General features: G+C 60.3%; 1 protein-coding gene across 4 annotated transcripts in view; it reads left to right on the top strand.

Moving 5' to 3' along the window:
- Positions 1-616: 616 nt before the first annotated feature.
- The window catches only part of STAT6 (signal transducer and activator of transcription 6), a 23,312-nt gene continuing 6,922 nt past the window's right edge, over positions 617-17,006 (top strand). For 2 of the 4 annotated variants that reach the window (XM_078849729.1, XM_078849728.1), the window contains exons 1-10: positions 619-1,150; positions 8,979-9,117; positions 9,422-9,560; positions 11,131-11,214; positions 11,819-11,957; positions 14,251-14,312; positions 14,965-15,113; positions 15,529-15,660; positions 16,162-16,350; positions 16,486-16,573. In XM_078849729.1, coding sequence (XP_078705855.1) covers positions 9,002-9,117; positions 9,422-9,560; positions 11,131-11,214; positions 11,819-11,957; positions 14,251-14,312; positions 14,965-15,113; positions 15,529-15,660; positions 16,162-16,350; positions 16,486-16,573 — 1,098 coding nt within the window. In that variant the 5' untranslated portion in view covers positions 619-1,150; positions 8,979-9,001. Of the gene's footprint in view, positions 1,151-6,638; positions 7,084-8,978; positions 9,118-9,421; positions 9,561-11,130; positions 11,215-11,818; positions 11,958-14,250; positions 14,313-14,964; positions 15,114-15,528; positions 15,661-16,161; positions 16,351-16,485; positions 16,574-17,006 lie in introns of those variants that run through there. The other 2 variants (XM_078849730.1, XM_073318802.2) reach the window with 2 other exon arrangements.

Genomic DNA, 17,006 nt, shown 5'->3' with positions numbered 1-17,006 from the left:
CACAGGGAGAGGTGGGTGAGTGTCCCTCCCTCTCCCTCTGCCCCCACCAGCAGAGGGTGCCGCCCCTGGCTGCTGGATTGGACCCGAGCCAAGAGATCAGATCAAATTGCAGCTGCAAGCCAACATTCCTGCGGGCTGCGCCCCTTGGCACCCTGCCACCTCCTTGGCTGTTGCTAGAAAATGAACTAAACTTTCCACAGGGTGCTCCCTTGCCTGAGCTGGAGTGTGTGTGTCTGGAAAGCAGGGCGGGAGGGACATTGCAGGGCATCACCAGAGCTGTGGTGTGAGGCAGGAGGCCAGGGCTGCAGGTCGGGAGTGAGGGTCACCGGCAGGGATGGGGGGAGCTGAGGGCTGCGGTAGTAGGGGCTGCGGGTTCGGAGTGAGGGTCACCGGCAGGGCTGGGGGGGTCCCGCACAGGGTTGCGGTAGCAGGGGCTGCGGGCGGAGAGTGAGGGGCACGGGCAGGGCTGGGTGGGGGGAGCCCAGGGCTGGGCTGGCAGGGGCTGCGGGTGGGGAGTGAGGGGCACGGGCAGGGCTGGGTGGGGGGAGCCCAGGCCTGGGCTGACAGGGGCTGCGGGTGGGGAGTGAGGGGCACGGGCAGGGCTGGGTGGGGGGAGCCCAGGGCTGGGCTGACAGGGGCTGCGGGTTGGGAGTGAGGGGCACGGGCAGGGCTGGAAGGCCGAGGTCACCGTCCGGCTCATGCCAGGCCTGTCTCCAGCCGTTCTGGCTTGTCCTTGACCTGCCGAGGGGGCCCAGTGGGGCAGTGTGTGCGGGGGGGAGACCCGGAGGGGCACGGGTGCGCTGTGGGCAGGACTCCGGCCGAACCCAGGAGCTGCAAGCGGGGCAGAGTATGACCCGCCCCCCCCACTTCGCAGGCCTCCTCCCCCTTCCTGCCTTTCGTTACTTTCAGTTACAGTCTGGAGCCTCTGATGTCAGCCTGCGGGAGCCTCTCCCCACGTCAATCGCCACCTGGCTCTCCGACAAACCCTGCGAAGCCGGAAACACAACTGCAAACCCAAACCGGGGAGCGGGCTGGGGGGCGGAGAAGCCCTGGCCCCGACGCCCCGACCCGCCAGCTCCCGCCCCCTCCGGGGCAGGATGGATTAAACAGACGCGTCCCCCTGGAAGCGACGGTCGAGGCTCGGCACAAGGTAACGGGGAGGCTGGACGAACGCCACCCCCCCACACCCCCCGGAACGGGGCCGGGGCCCAGGGATGGGAGCTCGGGAGCTCGACAGGCCGGGACCCGCTGGCCTCTCCAGCCGGGGGCGAGCGTGAGGGTGAGGACGGGGGTCCGATCGCCGGGACCATGCGTCCGAGGAGCAGGCTCGAGGCCTGCACGGGGAACGAGGGTCACGCCCTCTGGCTGCCTGGTCAGGCCGCTGCTCTGCCGGGAGCGAAGGCTGGGTTTAAAATCTGCAGGCTGCTGAGGAAGCTCGCTGCTTCCCCCGGGCTCCGTGCCAAGCCGGGGCCCCGCGGAAGGACAGACAGTGAGGGAGGGGTCACCCAACCCCTGGAGTTGCTGTTTTATTTACAGATGTTACCCAGTCCAGCAGGCGATGAGGTTGGGCTGGGGCAATGCTCCTGAGGTTAGAGAGAGTGGGGTCTAGTGGTTGGAACAGGGGGCTGGGAGCCAGGATGCCTGGGTTCTATCCCCTGCTAGGGGAGGCTACTGGGTTAGAGAGGCGGGGCTGGGAAACAGGACTCCTGGGTTCTAATCCCCACTCTGGGCTGGGGTCTAGTGGGCTAAGACAGGGTGCGGTGGGGTGGGATGAGGCTGGGAGCCAGGACTCCTGGGTCCTATCCCCAGCTCTGGGGTGGGGGTGGGGGGGAGGCTGAACCACCCAGGAGCCACGCTTAGCATGTCCCAGCTGGAAGCGTCTCCCTGGAGCTCTCAGCCCCTTGGGTGTTTCTTGTGATCACGTAGGTGCAGCTGGGTAACGTCCCTGCTGGGCTTCACCCGCCGCTGTGGTGAAGTCCTAAGAGCTTTCCTCACAGGAGGGGGCGGGGTGGTGTGTGTTTAGCCCTTTAAGGGAAGTCATCGTCCAGCTCCGACCCTGGAAACAAGGGATTCTGGGACTTGGAGTCCAGGGGCACCATGGATGTTGTAGGCTGGCCAGCAGTGCATGCTGGGAAAGGGAGCAGGGCTATAAAAGAGCTCCCTTTTTACCACTCAGGGAAAGCTTGGAGATGGGAGCAGTGTGAGCATCAGGGGAGCAGGGTCTGCTGGGAGGAATGGTCCTGTCCCCAGCTCCTGCTGCTCTTTGGCTGACGAGGGTGTGGTGCGATGAAGATCTGCGACGTAGGCCCACTCCTCTGGAAGGGGGCTAGATGTTGTCCCCCCCGTCTGCCCCCCAAGCTCTCTGTGCCTGGTGCTTTGCAGGTCTGAGCCCCCAGGAAAAACAGCACTGGGTTCTCCCATGCTGCCTGCAGCTTTCGAGAGGAATCGCAGGACGCTGGGGGCAGAACCGCTGTGGCATGGGGACAAGCCTGGGCCCAAACCAGCGTGGCGTCTGTAGGGGGAAACCGGGCCTCTCTAAGTCAGGAGGAAGCGAACTGGAAATTGGCGATGGGTGCTGCCACCCTCCAGTTGTTTCTTGTGGCTTAAAAAAAAGAGGATGGCCGGGGAGGGGTAGAAAGCAGGGAGGGGGGAAAAAAGGCTTTGGATCCCATAAAGTCTGGCCAAAGTTGAGTTCATCTCTGCTCTAGGCTCCTCTGCGTATTCACCCCTCTTCTTCTCCATCCCTCTCTGTGGGCCTAAGTGTCCCTTCCTGAAAGATACAGTCTTCCCCCCCCCCCATTGGCAGGTGCCCTGCAGGAGTGGGTGGGGCCAGTGAACTGTATGGCACTTTTCCATGGCCCCGTTACAGTTTCTCTGCCTCCTGGTCTTTAATCTAGCCTTGCATGCCCTCCCTGCACGGCGGGGCAGTGCCCCATCCTTCCTTCTCCCTCACAAACCTGGGGGAGCTTCGGGCTGGGCAAGGCGAAGCTGAAGGAGGCTAGGTTGAAATTCTCTGGGCGACTGGCTCTGAACCTGGCGGTGTGGATGCGGCTGGGCAGGGCACCTGGGGAAAGGCAAATGGGATGGTCTTGGTCGGGCAAAGAGGGAGCCAAGTGGGGGCGATGCTCGGTTGCGTCGCCATCCAAGGGGCCAGGTCTGATCAGCTGGAGCAGGATCTGGCAGGGGTGGGTAAGTCGTGGGTCACACCAGGCCTGGCCTGGGAGCGCCGGAGCAGGGGAGCGGGCGGTGAGAGGCTGCTGCCATCCCTGCACAGAGCTCCACCCCTCTTGAGCCCTTTTACGGCGGCTGGGCGGCATGGGAGGGAAACCCTGCTTTTCCTGGCACGCGGTGAGCAGCGGCTGCCACGGGAATCCCACTAGCTGTGGCGTTTCAGGGGTCAAGCAGCCGTACCCCAGATGACGAAGGGGAACGGCTGATGGGGGAAGAGCCTGGCAATGTGAATTTCCTCATGGCTCTTCCACCTGCGAGTCATGAAATCTCCCACACGAGGGTGGGAGCACACACGGCAGGGACAGGGGCTGTGGCATCCTCCTGGGCGGGGGGCAAAATGGGGACCAGCTTCCCTGGCAGTACCACAAAACACTCCCTGTTCTCATGCGTTCCCCACACAAGCACAGGCAGCCGTGGCTCCTAGCGAAATGCACGTGGGTTGTAAAATTCAAGGAAGAGGATCGGGGGGGGGGCGCTTCTGTTATCCTCTCAGGTATCCCAGCTCCACCCTGTACCCTAGGCTTCAGCTCCCCTGGTACCGTGCCAGTCTTCTGGCTCACTGCCTCCCCTGATCAATCCTCTCCAGCCCCTGCCCCTTGGGGCTGCTCCTTCCTTACCCCTGGGCGGGGAGTTCATAGCTCTTATCTAGACGGTCGGATGTGTGCTGGGGATGTTCCCATTATTCATCTAAGGAGGGTCATGTTAGAAATTCTGCCAGGTGTGACAAAATCATGTGGCAGTCAGTTCCGCAGGCGTGCCGGGGCATGTTCAAAACCACAGCCAGCACGCTGTCTGGTGCTGAGAGTACCGATCTCTCTGAAAGTCACCAGTGATTCTACTATTAGAAACAGCCCTGATCCTCTTGCGGGCTAAAGGCAAGCACTGGACGCTTTGCCGAGCGTCAGGCCCGAGTGGGGTCACCTGGGGAAGCCCCGGTCTCTCTCTCTCTCTCTCTGAATCAGCAGGGCTTTCACTGCCATATGAACTGGTGTCTGTGGCTCTTTTGCTGCAATCTGTGGCTTCCCGTCTGCTTCACACCGTGCAAGGGTGCGGATCTGCCAGCCTGTGAGAGAGAAGTTGGCTTGGCAGCTTTCTCACGGCTCTTATCACCCTGAAATCTGAGCCTCAGGGGGCTGAATCATCCCTCTCCCCACAGCAAAGAGAGGGAAACTGAGGCTCGGAGGAGTGATGGGAGTGATGGGAGTGAGTGGAGCCAGGACTAGATCTCAGGTCTCCTGGGCTTTACCCACTGGGAATTCCTTCCTCCGCGAGCGGCTCCCCTGAAATCTCTGCTGGCTTCTCCCCTCCAAGAAAAAAAACAAGAAAGCTCTGCATGCCGGGTGCGTCCTGTTCTGGGACGGGGTGTCGGGGGGGGGGGGGAGCTGTGCACGGAGCTGGCCCCTGGCTCTCCCCACCGCCCCCGATCCCGAGCGGCGAGCTGCCTCGCTGTGCCAGGAACTGTGGGCGTGCGGGGGACTCGGAGTCATGTGTTGTTCCAGGGAGCGTTGTGGGAGGGGAAGGGCCCAGCTGGGGTGCTCCCTGTCCCTGCAGCACAGGTGCCTTCCTGCCCAAAGACTGATTGTCGGGGGCGGGTGAAGGGGGTCCATGGAACTGGGGGGGGGCCCCGGGGGGGGTTGTGCATCGTGTTGTCAGGAAATGACAGAGCATCTCATGAGTAATTGCCGTCTCCAGGGCTGGGACGCAGCCTCGGCTTCCCAATGCGCTATGACTAAGTAGAAAGCCCACAGAGGCCTCTATTCTTCCCAAATGGGCTGTGCCCCCCCTCCACCTTTCCCTGGGGGGGTCAGGGAGTGCCCCCCCCCGCTGTGGGGGAGATTAAAATGGCCTCTTCAGCAGCTGCCAGTCACCAGAAAGGGAAGCGAAACTGATTGCCCCCATGGAGGAACCCGCGGGGGAGATTCCTGCCCTGGCTGTTCCTCTGATGCGCCCCCAAAACATGAGGCAATTGTTGCCAGCTGCGCAGGTCGCTGGTCCATGGAAACGTGTAACGACCGGTTGAGTCAGCAACGGTCTGAAGGGAACATAATGAGCGGCAGGTCTGGAGCAGCAGCCTCTGAGCGGCCGCACGCCCCCAGCACTGCGGGCGAACGGCCCCGGTGGGTGCAGGGAGCAGGAGCCAGGGAACCAGCAGGAAGGTGTCGCATGCCAGCCACTGCAGATGCAAACTGCTTCATGGATGGCTGATCTCCAAAATCAACAGGAGCTAATCCCAGCGCTCTGCAGGGAGACGGGTGCGGCTGGCCAAATTTCGGCTGGTGCAGGATTGGAACCACAGATCCCCAGCCTGAGCTAAAGGAGTGCTCCCCCTGCCTGCAGCTAGTAGCAGGTCTCTTATCTGCTAAGTGGTCCCGGACACTAGAGGGCAGTGTTGTTCAGGCTCGCCAGCGCGGCAGGGGACAGGTGGCTTAAAGCACTGAGTGGCAGCCTCACGGGGTTGGGACAGTGCCAGGCGGGGTGTGTGATTTCATTCCGGGTTGAATGAGAGACCACGGTGATGGGCACGCAAGGGTCCAATGTCCCTCCCACTGGTAACTGCATGTTTGATTTGGCTTGTGATGCATCCCCTCCTGCCCAGGGGAGCAGGTTAACACCCGCCCAGCTGTGTTTGATCTGCAAACGTTCCTGAGCATCCCTGAGATACACAAACTCCAGGGAGTTGTTCTCCTGGGAGCTCTCCTTAGAGGGTTTGGGGAAGTTGACACTGAATGCTGGCCGTTTTGTACAGGAACAGAGATTGCAGTGGAGAATGGTGGTTACCACATGAGGTGTGGAGTAATAACTTCTCAACAGGGACAGTCGGCAGGAGACTGAATTCACACGCCGCTGAATTGAGGCTCTCTGGGTCCTAGGTACAACACACTTGGAGGGGACACTGTGGTCCTGCCCCTGCACCATAACCCCACCTTTCATTGGTGTGGCCGTGGCTTTTAGAGTCAAGCTAAGCATGGTGGAGCTATTGTTTCTGGCTCTCTGCAAACTCAGGTAGGGATGGGTTCCACTTGGGTCCTGTTCTCTAGCTTTTCTTCGCCCACATGAGGGTCAGAAACAGAATGCTGAAGTTCTGATCCCTCCTGGGACTCTGGGGTCTAGACTATGATGTAACCCGGCCCTATGCATGCACATGTAAGCTTTAAATGGAGGGGGACTGGCTCTTTCTCGGGGGGCCGGGGAGCAAGATACCCATCTTTTTTCCCCTTTTTGTTCTATTTAGGTTCTTACATCCTGAGCATCCCTATGGTATCTGGGCACCACACACTCTGATTCTCACTCAGAAGCCCCTCAGCGCCACTCCAGACAGGCAGGGCCATCTGAGAATCCGTCAGTGCTGGAAGTTTCCTTGGTATGGCGCTGACATAAGGGCTCTGTACCATGCCCTGCTCTTGGGCTCCCATTCACCCCCAGTGCACAGGGCAGAGCTGGCTTGGCTGGCACAGATTGGGCTACAGCTTATTCTCTGCCCCCCCCGGGCCCACGTGATAGGAGGTAGATGGGGGGGCCCACGGCCAGAGCTACCCTCCACTGCCAGGCCCATGGCGCAGCGTCCGTGTTGAATCAAGCTCTGCAAAGTGGGAGGAGATCGCTGGGGCGAACCTGCGGGTATTTACCAGCATGCACTGGCTCCGTTCCTGTAGGCTGAGCCTTATCAGCATTGGGAGATTGAAATGATCAGACTATGTTGCATTCGAGCCAGTATCCCTTGGTCAAAAATTAACCTGTTTCAGGAATCCCCGGGCCCAGCTCGCGCTGGGACAGCGGCATTGCCAGCTTTACGCTGAGGGGAGTGGGTGAGGGCTGAGCCCTGCTGATTTCAGCGAGCCCCGGAGGAGATAGGTGAGATTTAAGGGCTTTGCTTCTTCCTTAAGTGGCTTCTCCACACGTGGATTCTCCCCACCCCTCCGCCCCCGGCCGAAGGCGTGCAAAGTGGGTGGCAAATGCTAGCAGATCAGAAGCCTTTTCCATCTGCTCGGCAGGAGCGTAGGAGACAATGCCAGCAGAAGGGAGAAAAAGGCCCTGGGTTTTTGCCAGCGTCCCCTGTCAGACGCACAAAGCCACTTCCCCAAAGCAGGCAAGCCTGGCTGGTTTTGTTTGTTTCCTCCGAGATGCTGCTTATGTTGTAATCCTGGTCTGGTTTCCTGGCCTTGCCCGCTGCCTCCTCAAGGCCTTTGCAAACTCCACCTCTTCTCGTACTTTGCTTCTGTTATTGTTTGGTAACAGTCACTAGTCCGGGCCCTTGGTTGCCATCTCCGGGGGCCCCTGGCTGCTCACTCTCGCATGCAGCCCAAGCCAAAAGCCGCTCCTTGGCTTGGATCCCAGAAGGAGCAAAATCCTGCCAGGGTTTCCGCTCGCTGCCTCCCCTCCGAGCAGCGACGTGCAAAAGATCTGTCTTGAGGGGAAGAAATAACAGCCAGATCAGGAGCTGGTGCAAACCAGAGCAGCTCTATGGAAACCGAGCGGTGGTGAAGCTGATCGACGCTAACTGAGGATCTGGCCTGAAGTGTGTCTGGTTTTCATTGCAAACGGGGAGTCCTGTTGCAGGGCCCCGGCGGGATTTCCCTGCTGGGAACCGACAGCAGAACTTGCCCCATTCCTGGACCCTGGAAGGAATAAGGGGACACAAGGATGCAAGACTGTAGTGGATCCTTGATCTGTCTGTCTCCACCAGAAGCCAGGACCTGAGGTTTCAGGGGAGGTGAAGAAACCTCTGCAGGAAGCAGATATAGAATAACCTGTCTCTGGGGGAGGTTTCTTCCTGACCTCCAGAAGTTAGAGGGCGGCATTTGTCCTGGAGCATGAGGATTTATAGCCCGGCCACAACTCTTCTCATTACAGCTCCTGTTCTATAAAGGGTCTTGAGTTCCAAGAAATCTCGTGTCAATGAATCCCATCAGCTTGTTAAGTGTTGCTGGGATGGTGTGCGGCGCGGGGAGGGGGGCACTCCCCAGGGGCTGGATGCTCCCACGCTGGGGGAGATAAGGGAGAACTGGTGCAAGGGATGGGGGTGGACAGGGATAACAGGCTTTGGAAATGATTTTCCGGCCCTTGAGCTGATAGGGTGATCCCAGGGACAGCTAAGCAGGGCTAGATGGGACAGATGTGCTGCCAGCCCCACATGCCCCAACTCCCTCTGACCTAGACTTTAAAATCAATAACCTGTCTTAGGTACTTCTCTGCCCCCCCCCCATTACTGTAGTATCTGAGCTCCAAACTTTGAGGTATTTATCCCCACAACCTTCCCCAGTGAGGCAGTGCTATTCTCCCTATTGTAGAGATGGGGAAACTGAGGCACATGAGGTCATGCAGGGGCGGAGCAGGGAATTGAACCGGGGTCTAGCAGTATAACGACCGGGTCACCCGTTCTTTCTTTCTCTATAATTTGTCACTGGCCCCGGCACATAATAACAATGCTGAGCTCTTCTCTTTGAAGCACTTTGCAAAGGAGGTCAGTTGCATTGTCCCCCAATTCACAGATGGGGGGAAACTGAGGCACGGAGAGGGGAAGTGACTTGCCCAAGGCCACTCCGGAGGCCAGCAGCAGAGCCAGAAATAGAGCCCCGGTTTCCTGAGGCCTAGTTCAGGATACTCTCTCTCCACTTGGCCATGCTGCTCTTTCCAGAGGTCCCTGAGGGAGACGCCAGGGATTCGGGTCGTTTGCAGGGAAGGCTTGAGGGGTTAACCATGAATAGTTGGAGGCCTGGCTCACGCCGCCTTCTCCTATCTATTTTTAGCCCCATAGGCGGCCAGCTCCAAGATGTCCCTGTGGAGCCTCGTCTCCCACATGCCTCCAGAGCACTTCAGTGGCCTCTTCGGGGAGTTCCCACGTGACCTGCGGAGTCTGCTGGCGGACTGGCTGGAAAACCAGCCGTGGTGAGTGGGGAACGCCCATCCCGCGCCCCTCGCTCCCTACGACAAACGCCCCACTGCCCAGCCTCTCTTGGGCCTCCCGTCTTGTCTGCACAAGCTCAGGGCAGGAGGAATCCAAGTGGTTCCTTCCTCCTGGAGGAGTGGAGCAGCGTCTCCCGCTCAGAAAATCCCAAGCTGGGCCCCCGAAGTCGTGAGACAGCCCAGTCGAGGTTCGGTTCTCCCAGTTGGGCTGGCCAGAGGAGGCCGGGACGTCTGCACTCGTTCATCTCTCCCTCCCTTTCTCTCTTGCCCTTTCCTCCGCTGCCAGGGAGTTCATCACCGGCACCGACTCCTTCTGCATCAGCGCGGCCGGCGCGCTGCTCTCCACCATGGTGGAAAAGGTCCGTGGCCTTGCTGGCGGCAACGAGCAGCAGCGTCAGGTCCTCCAGCACGTCAGTAACCTGGAGGTATGGCCCGGAGGCTGTGTGTGAGTGGGGGGTTAGGGTTAGGGTTATTTATTTCGACTTATAACCCCCCAGCCAACCCCCTCCCTCCATGGCTTTGGTCCCAGACACTGGTTAACATTCACACTCAACAGCACCTCCCAGTGCAGCATCAAGTATTACAGCCAATATTACAACCCCCCCCACCCCCCAATGACGTTTTTGGGGCAAAGCAAATATTTTTTTCAGAAAATTTGCATTTTGGGTGACACTCTTGGTTTTGGGTTTTTTTTTTTTAATGACGTCCAATTTTTTGATAAAAATTTGTGGGATTTTTTGTTTTGCTTTTATTTAAAATGTTGCGGGGGGGGGGAGGGGTTGGCTCTCAAAATCCAGCGTGTGTTTTGGGTTTTTTTTACTGAAAACTTGGAAGGTTTTTGGTTTTTCGTCGATCAAATTGCTTTTTTTTTCCTGCTAGGAAATTTAAAAAACAACAAAAAAAGAATCTTTGAAATTTTCCCACCAAAAAAATCATTAAGTTCTATTAAATACAAAGAGGCGATTAAATCTTGGATCAAACTATCCTTTTCCCTGGAACAAATTTAAGCCCTGACTGGGCCATGAGCAGTGCATGGACACAGGGCTTTCCTTAAAGGATCGGGGCTTTTCTGAAGATATATTTTGAAATATTAGCCCTATCTACGTTACATGCCTGGAGTACTTCAGTGCTAATAGCAGAGTCTAGAGTAGCTTAAAATCACAGCTGCTGTGTGGCCAATCTTGGAACTTTTACGACAGACTCTTCTGTTTTGATTTTTAGCTGCTTAGGAATATTCAGAGCTGGTCAAAAAACCAGCCGGAGCACATCAGGAATTTTTAACTGAAATGCTTTTTGGTCAGAAAACGTCAATTCCTTAGAACAGAAACTGCCCACGAGAAAGGGGATTGTTTCACCAAAGCTCCTGCTTTCAAAAAACTGCCAAAAAGACAGTTTTTTAAAAAAATTTTCCCCACGATTCAAAACAAGTTTTTTGCTTTTGCCATTTTGGTTATTTTATACGAACAAAATCAAAACAAAACATTTTCAAGCTGTTGAAATGAAACTTTTCGACTGAGCCACTCCAGGGTTGGTTTTTTTTTTGTTTTTTTTTTCTGGATTATTGGTTTGCAAAGATGTTCAAGATTTTGAATTTTTGTCCTGTTTTGGGGTGGAGGAAAAATTCTGAAACCTCAAACTCCTGGGGGATGGGAAAACCATTTCTCACCCAACCCTGTAACCAACCCACATGGGCCTACAGCCTAATTTGAACCTACAGGGGTCAAACCCTGAGCCTCTGCTGTTTGAAGCATGGGTGTCTATAGTGGCTTTATGAGCCTCTCTGTGGATGCACTACTGGGGGAGACAAAGACCTGTGGGCACCTAGCTGCCGTTATACCCGCAGCCACGGAATTTTCCATTCGTGCCCACGAGCAGATGCTGTTTTGCACCAATTCGCACAAGTGTGACTGAGGATGCAGGGTGCCGGAGTCAGGGGGAGAGTGGGAGTTCTCCCTCTATTAATATTAACCATGTCCCCCTGCCCTCCCATTCCAGAATACGTATCGGAGAGACCCGCTGAGGCTGGTGGCAGTCGTGAAAGGAATTCTGGAGGGCGAGAGAGCAGCCTTGCTCAAACGGGTCAGTGACTCACACCTGTGCGGGCACAAACCCGTGATAAACGACTGCACCTTGTCCTCCATCCCAGCCTGTACTGTAGCTTTTCCCGGCCCCTCCATAGCTGGGCAGCTGGTGGTGTCTGTCGGCCTGTATGTTGGCTGGGGAGGATTTGGGCCCTAGATGGAGGGCACATCAGTGCCGGTCAGCCCTGTTGGCCTATCAGTTGGCCAGTGTAGGGGTCTGTGCAAGGTGATTTCCCAGGGGACTGCGGGGGCACGGCTAGGTAGATGCTGCTTGAATTACATAGGGCCTTGTGGTCTCCTTGCTGGTCCCACGTGGGTCTTGCAGCCATGGGACAGCCAGCAGCGGTTCGGGCCATGTGGTTTGCGGGATGATCGCTCACCTCTGGGTAAATGAGCCCCTCCAGCTGCTCCGTGTCCTCCTGCCAGGTGCTGCTGTCCCAGAGAAGCGCCTGACGCCAAAGCATCAGAACTTAAAAAGCCGCAGGAGCCCGGTGGAGGACCCGGTTCCCTGCAGGGATGGGGAGGTTGTCCCACCACAGGGGGGCTCGTGGGGGGGACGTTCGGCTCATGTTTTACCCCCACCCCCTTTGCTGTTCCCCTAGGATCGCCACCTGCCGCTCAGCTTCCACCGCAGGCAGGAGGAACTGAAGTTTGGGCTGGACCTGCAGAGGCTCCAGCACCGAGTCGGGGAGATCCAGGTGCTCCAGGAACGGTGGAAGCAGAAGGGAGACGGGACCAGAGGTGAGAGAGGGTGAGGGGCTGGAGGAGTGATGGGGAGGAGTTAGGAGGGGCTGGAGGTGTGAAGAGGGGAGGGGAGTTAGGAGGGGCTGGGAGGGGATTGGAGAGAGAGAGGGTGGGCGGGGCTGGAGGTGTGAAGAGGGGGCAGAATTGGGAGGGGCTGGAAGGGGATTGGATGACAGGGTGGGCGGGGCTGGAGGTGTGAAGAGGGGGCGGAGTTGGGAGGGGCTGGAAGGGGATTGGACGACAGGGTGGGCGGGGCTGGAGGTGTAAGGGGGGGCGGAGTTGGGAGGGGCTGGAAGGGGATTCGATGACAGAGGGTGGGCGGGGCTGGAGGTGTGAAGGGGGGCGGAGTTGGGAGGGGCTGGAAGGGGATTCAATGACAGAGGGTGGGCGGGGCTGGAGGTGTGAAGAGGGGGCGGAGTTGGGAGGGGCTGGAAGGGGATTGGACGACAGGGTGGGCGGGGCTGGAGGTGTGAAGGGGGGCGGAGTTGGGAGGGGCTGGAAGGGGATTTGATGACAGAAGGTGGGCGGGGCTGGAGGTGTGAAGAGGGGGCGGAGTTGGGAGGGGCTGGAAGGGGATTCGACGACAGAGGGTGGGCGGGGCTGGAGGTGTGAAGGGGCGGAGTTGGGAGGGGCTGGAAGGGGATTCGACGACAGAGGGTGGGCGGGCTGGAGGTGTGAAGGGGGGGCAGAATTGGGAGGGGCTGGAAGGGGATTGGACGACAGGGTGGGCGGGGCTGGAGGTGTGAAGGGGGCGGAGTTGGGAGGGGCTGGAAGGGGATTGGATGACAGGGTGGGCGGGGCTGGAGGTGTGAAGGGGGGCGGAGTTGGGAGGGGCTGGAAGGGGATTGGACGACAGGGTGGGCGGGGCTGGAGGTGTGAAGGGGGGCAGAATTGGGAGGGGCTGGAAGGGGATTGGACGACAGGGTGGGCGGGGCTGGAGGTGTGAAGGGGGCGGAGTTGGGAGGGGCTGGAAGGGGATTCGACGACAGAGGGTGGGCGGGCTGGAGGTGTGAAGGGGGGCGGAGTTGGGAGGGGCTGGAAGGGGATTGGACGACAGGGTGGGCGGGGCTGGAGGTGTGAAGGGGCGGAGTTGGGAGGGGCTGGAAGGGGATTCGACGACAGAGGGTGGGCGGGCTGGAGGTGTGCAGGGGGGCGGAGTTGGGAGGGGCTGGAAGGGGATTGGACGACAGGGTGGGCGGGGCTGGAGGTGTGAAGGGGGGCGGAGTTGGGAGGGGCTGGAAGGGGATTCGACGACAGAGGGTGGGCGGGCTGGAGGTGTGAAGGGGGGCGGAGTTGGGAGGGGCTGGAAGGGGATTGGACGACAGGGTGGGCGGGGCTGGAGGTGTGAAGGGGGCGGAGTTGGGAGGGGCTGGAAGGGGATTCGACGACAGAGGGTGGGCGGGCTGGAGGTGTGCAGATGGGGTGGAGTCGGGGGCGGTGCACCGGGGCGTGTCTCCCCAGCTCTGACCTTGACCCCGGTTCCCTGACACAAACCCCAGTGACCAGGCTAATTATGCAATCGCCATGGCAACGGCTGGACAGGCCCCACTAGACCCATCTGGGCCTGGGCTGGGTTTGTTCCCTCCACCGCTTGCCCTGCCTGGTTTGAAATGTGCCCCCGGCCCAGCTCGGCCTCCACGCTATGGGGACAGGGGCTCCCTCCCAGCCTGGGCGTGGGGCCCTTCAGCTCCATTTGCTCTCTGTCTCCCTTCAATCCCGCTCCGCCCCGTGGCCTGCCCCCAGACACGTCCCCTCCTCCCCCCTCAGAGCTGGGAGCCGGCTTCTCTCCTGTCACTTTGCCCAAAGACACCGATCGCGGGGCCTCGACTGTGGCCTGGACCCTCTGCAGGGCTGAGCCCTCGCGGTGCGGTCCTGACACGCAGGGCACTGAAAATCACGGCCCCGACGTGGCTGCGGGATCGTTTATCCACCCCCACATCAGCACCCGCTGCCCTCTCGCCAGCCATCTCTCCCCTCCGGTTGCTCAGTATCTTCTTGGCATCCCGCTCGTCTCCCGTTTCCAGGGTTCACGCCCCAGCTCCTTCTCCTGCTAGAAATTGCATGACGCTGGGGATCATGGGCCTGGGCTGGGGACTGAACCCAGGAACTGTCCTGAGCGGACAGCATGATCTGCTCCAGCTAGAGCTGCGACCGACTGCTCTCCCTCTGGATTGGGGACCCAGAAGCCCCGCTGCGCCGGGGCGGCGGGGGGAATCCGGAAGCAGCCCCCTGGCAGTTTGTTTTCTGGGCTCGGATATTAACCAGGGCTTTACCACTCCTCCTCCCGCAGCCTGCCGGCAGACAAGTCTGCAGGAGTCCCAGATGAAGACAGACGGGAAACTCCAGGGGAACGTGAGTAATGGAGGCTGGGGTTGGGGTGTGACAAGGCTGAAAATGGGGTGAGGGGGCTGAAGCTGGGGTAGCTGGACCGACCGGTGAGTGCAGATCCGGTCGCTTGTAGGGATGGAGGATGCAAAGCAACTGGATTTCCCAAGGGAGGCGCAAGGTGTTAGGGTCGAGGGGCGTGGGGGGGGGCAGGGGGAGGTAGGGGGGAGGTTACATGTGATCAGTTGCAGTTTTGGGAAGCTGTCAGCAAAGAGCAGCTGGTCTCCTGCTGCGGTGATGCAAAGGAGGCCGGAAGCTGCATTACACAGTCAGCTGGTGTGTGAGTGGATGCGGGGCCGGGGGTGGGGACACCGCAGCCAGCCATATCCTCGCTAGTGACGGCCCCTCCGCTGAGGCCTGGTGGGGAGGGCAGAGATGGGGGCCGGCCAGGGCACCATGCCCTCCTTCTCCCCAGGATGCGCGTGTGGGGCAGGAGGCCAAGGTGGCTTTGTGTCAGCTGCTCCGTCCCTCACCCATTTCATCCCGCCGGGCTCAGCTGCCGTGGGGGGCAGGCCCACGCGTTGCTCCAAGGCAGGGGGTGCCAGGTACCGCACCGGGCCCCATCCGCCCGGCTCGTCGCCTCCCCCCCCAGCAAGCCGCCCGCCTTGTCTCGCCCCAGGATCTGCCCGCTCTCATCCTGGAGGCCATGAAGGAGCTGGAAGGCGCCAAGCTGCAGGTGCTGAAGAGGCTCCACATCTGGAAGCGGCAGCAGCAGCTGGCGGGGAACGGGGCTGTCTTCGAGGAGAACCTGGCTCCGCTCCAGAAGAGGTGAGCCCCAGAGGATGGGGGGAGCCGAGCCTCACAGCCTGGGGTGTGGCAGAGGGGTTTCTCCCCACTTCTTGGGGGCTCCAGAGGGGGCACAGATCCCCTCCTTCTCCCAGTTGCCGGCGGCCCCACTGGGATCCGAGCCCCTCTCTCTCCTGCCTGGGGGTGGGAAGGGCTCCTGGCTGGACTGGTCTCCGGCCATGGTGGTGGTAGGGCTGCGGGGGGGTCAAGCTGAGATGCAGAGAGATCAGCTGCCGCCTTTCTCCCAGAGCCCCTGGTCTGTTGGGCACTAGGTGGCGCTCCTGAGACAGGGTGGGATCCGTCGGCACAGACCAGACTCCGGCCCCAGCTCGGGGACGGTAGCTGGGCCGTCCTCGTCGGCTCAGACATGTCCCCTGCCCGGCTGCTTTTTCGGCAGGTGCGAGAATCTGGTGGACATTTATTTCCAGCTGCAGCAGCAGGTGGTGGCGGTCGGCGGGGAGCTGGGCTCCGACCTGCTCTCCCGGCTCCTGGAGCGGCTCAACACGGTGCTGAGTGCCCTGGTTGAAAGGTACTGCGGGGCAGGGGGGGCAGTAGCATGCCAGGGGGGCTGGACTTGATGACTTCCCCTGCTATAAGCACTAGACCCCACTCCTCTCCCAGAGCCAGGGATAGAACCCAGGAGTCCTGGCTGCCAGCCCCCTGCTCTAACCACGAGACCCCAGTCCTCTCCCAGAGCCAGGGATAGAACCCAGGCGTCCTGGGTCCCAGCTCCCTGCGCTAACCATCCAGTCTTGTTGCCTCCCCTGCCAGAAGGGCGAACGTGGCCCCAGCCCCATGCTCTAATCTGGCTCAGGTGGGACGAGGGGCTCGGAGCAGAACAGGGTGGGTTTGGGAGGTTGGGACAGTTCGGACCAGGGCGGGGTTAACATCTCAGCCTTGTGGGGACCCTGCTCCGGGGCCAGGACACCGGGAGCTTCAGTCTATCAGCTCCTGCGTCCGCACCGGTGTCAGTGGCTACTTCTGGCCAAGCTATGGGCAGCCCTTGACCCCCTTTCTGCCCCCACCCCAGCTCCTTCCTGGTGGAGAAGCAGCCCCCTCAGGTGCTTAAGACCCAGACCAAGTTCCAGGCCAGTGTACGTTTCCTGCTGGGCCCCCGGCTGCTCCAGCCCTCGGCGAAGCCCTTCGTGGTCAAAGCCGACATGGTGACAGAGAAGCAGGCCCGGGAGCTGGCCCTCGGCGGCTATGGCAACCCGCTCAGGTGAGCTGATCCTGCCTGGGTGGCGGGAGAGGGGAAAAACTCCTTCTCCCCGCCCCGCCCCCCCACTGTACGACCTGCCCCACCCTCCGGGGGCCATTAACCCCTCGCTGACCGCCCTCCCTCTCCCTGCTCCAGTGAAAACACGGGGGAGATCGTGCACAATACGGTCGCCCTGGAGATCAACTCCACCAGCGCCACGTCCTGCGCCACCTTCAAGAACATGGTGAGTCTGGCAGGGGTACCCCCCCTCCCCTCCCCCATGACGACAAGCCGGTGCTTGGGCCCAAGAGTCAACCAGGGCAGTTTGGGGGAAGGGAGAAGTAGCAGGGGGCTGTGGATTGGGACTGAGGGGCGTCAGCCAAGCTGAGATGAGGGGAGCCCAGGGCTGGGCTTGTGGAGGCTGCGGGTCGGGAGTGAGGGGCACCGGCAGAGCTGGGCGGGAGTCCAGGGCTGGGCTGGGCTGGGCTGGGCTAGCAGGGGGCTGTGGGTCAGGAGTGAGGGGCATGGTAGGGGGGAGCCCAGGGCTGGGCTGGCAGGGGCTGTGGGTTGGGAGTGAGGGGCACCGGCAGAGCTGGGTGCCAGGAGCTCTGGTAACGCCAAGGGAAGGAGCTTGCGCCCCTTGCTGGGGGGACCCTGTCGCTGCAGGCCCTGGGGTG

This window comes from Lepidochelys kempii, chromosome 20 (genome assembly GCF_965140285.1).
Source record: "Lepidochelys kempii isolate rLepKem1 chromosome 20, rLepKem1.hap1, whole genome shotgun sequence".
NCBI lineage: Eukaryota > Metazoa > Chordata > Testudines > Cheloniidae > Lepidochelys > Lepidochelys kempii.
Note: the sequence above shows the minus strand (reverse complement) of the source record. Positions and strands in the feature narration are given on the sequence as shown.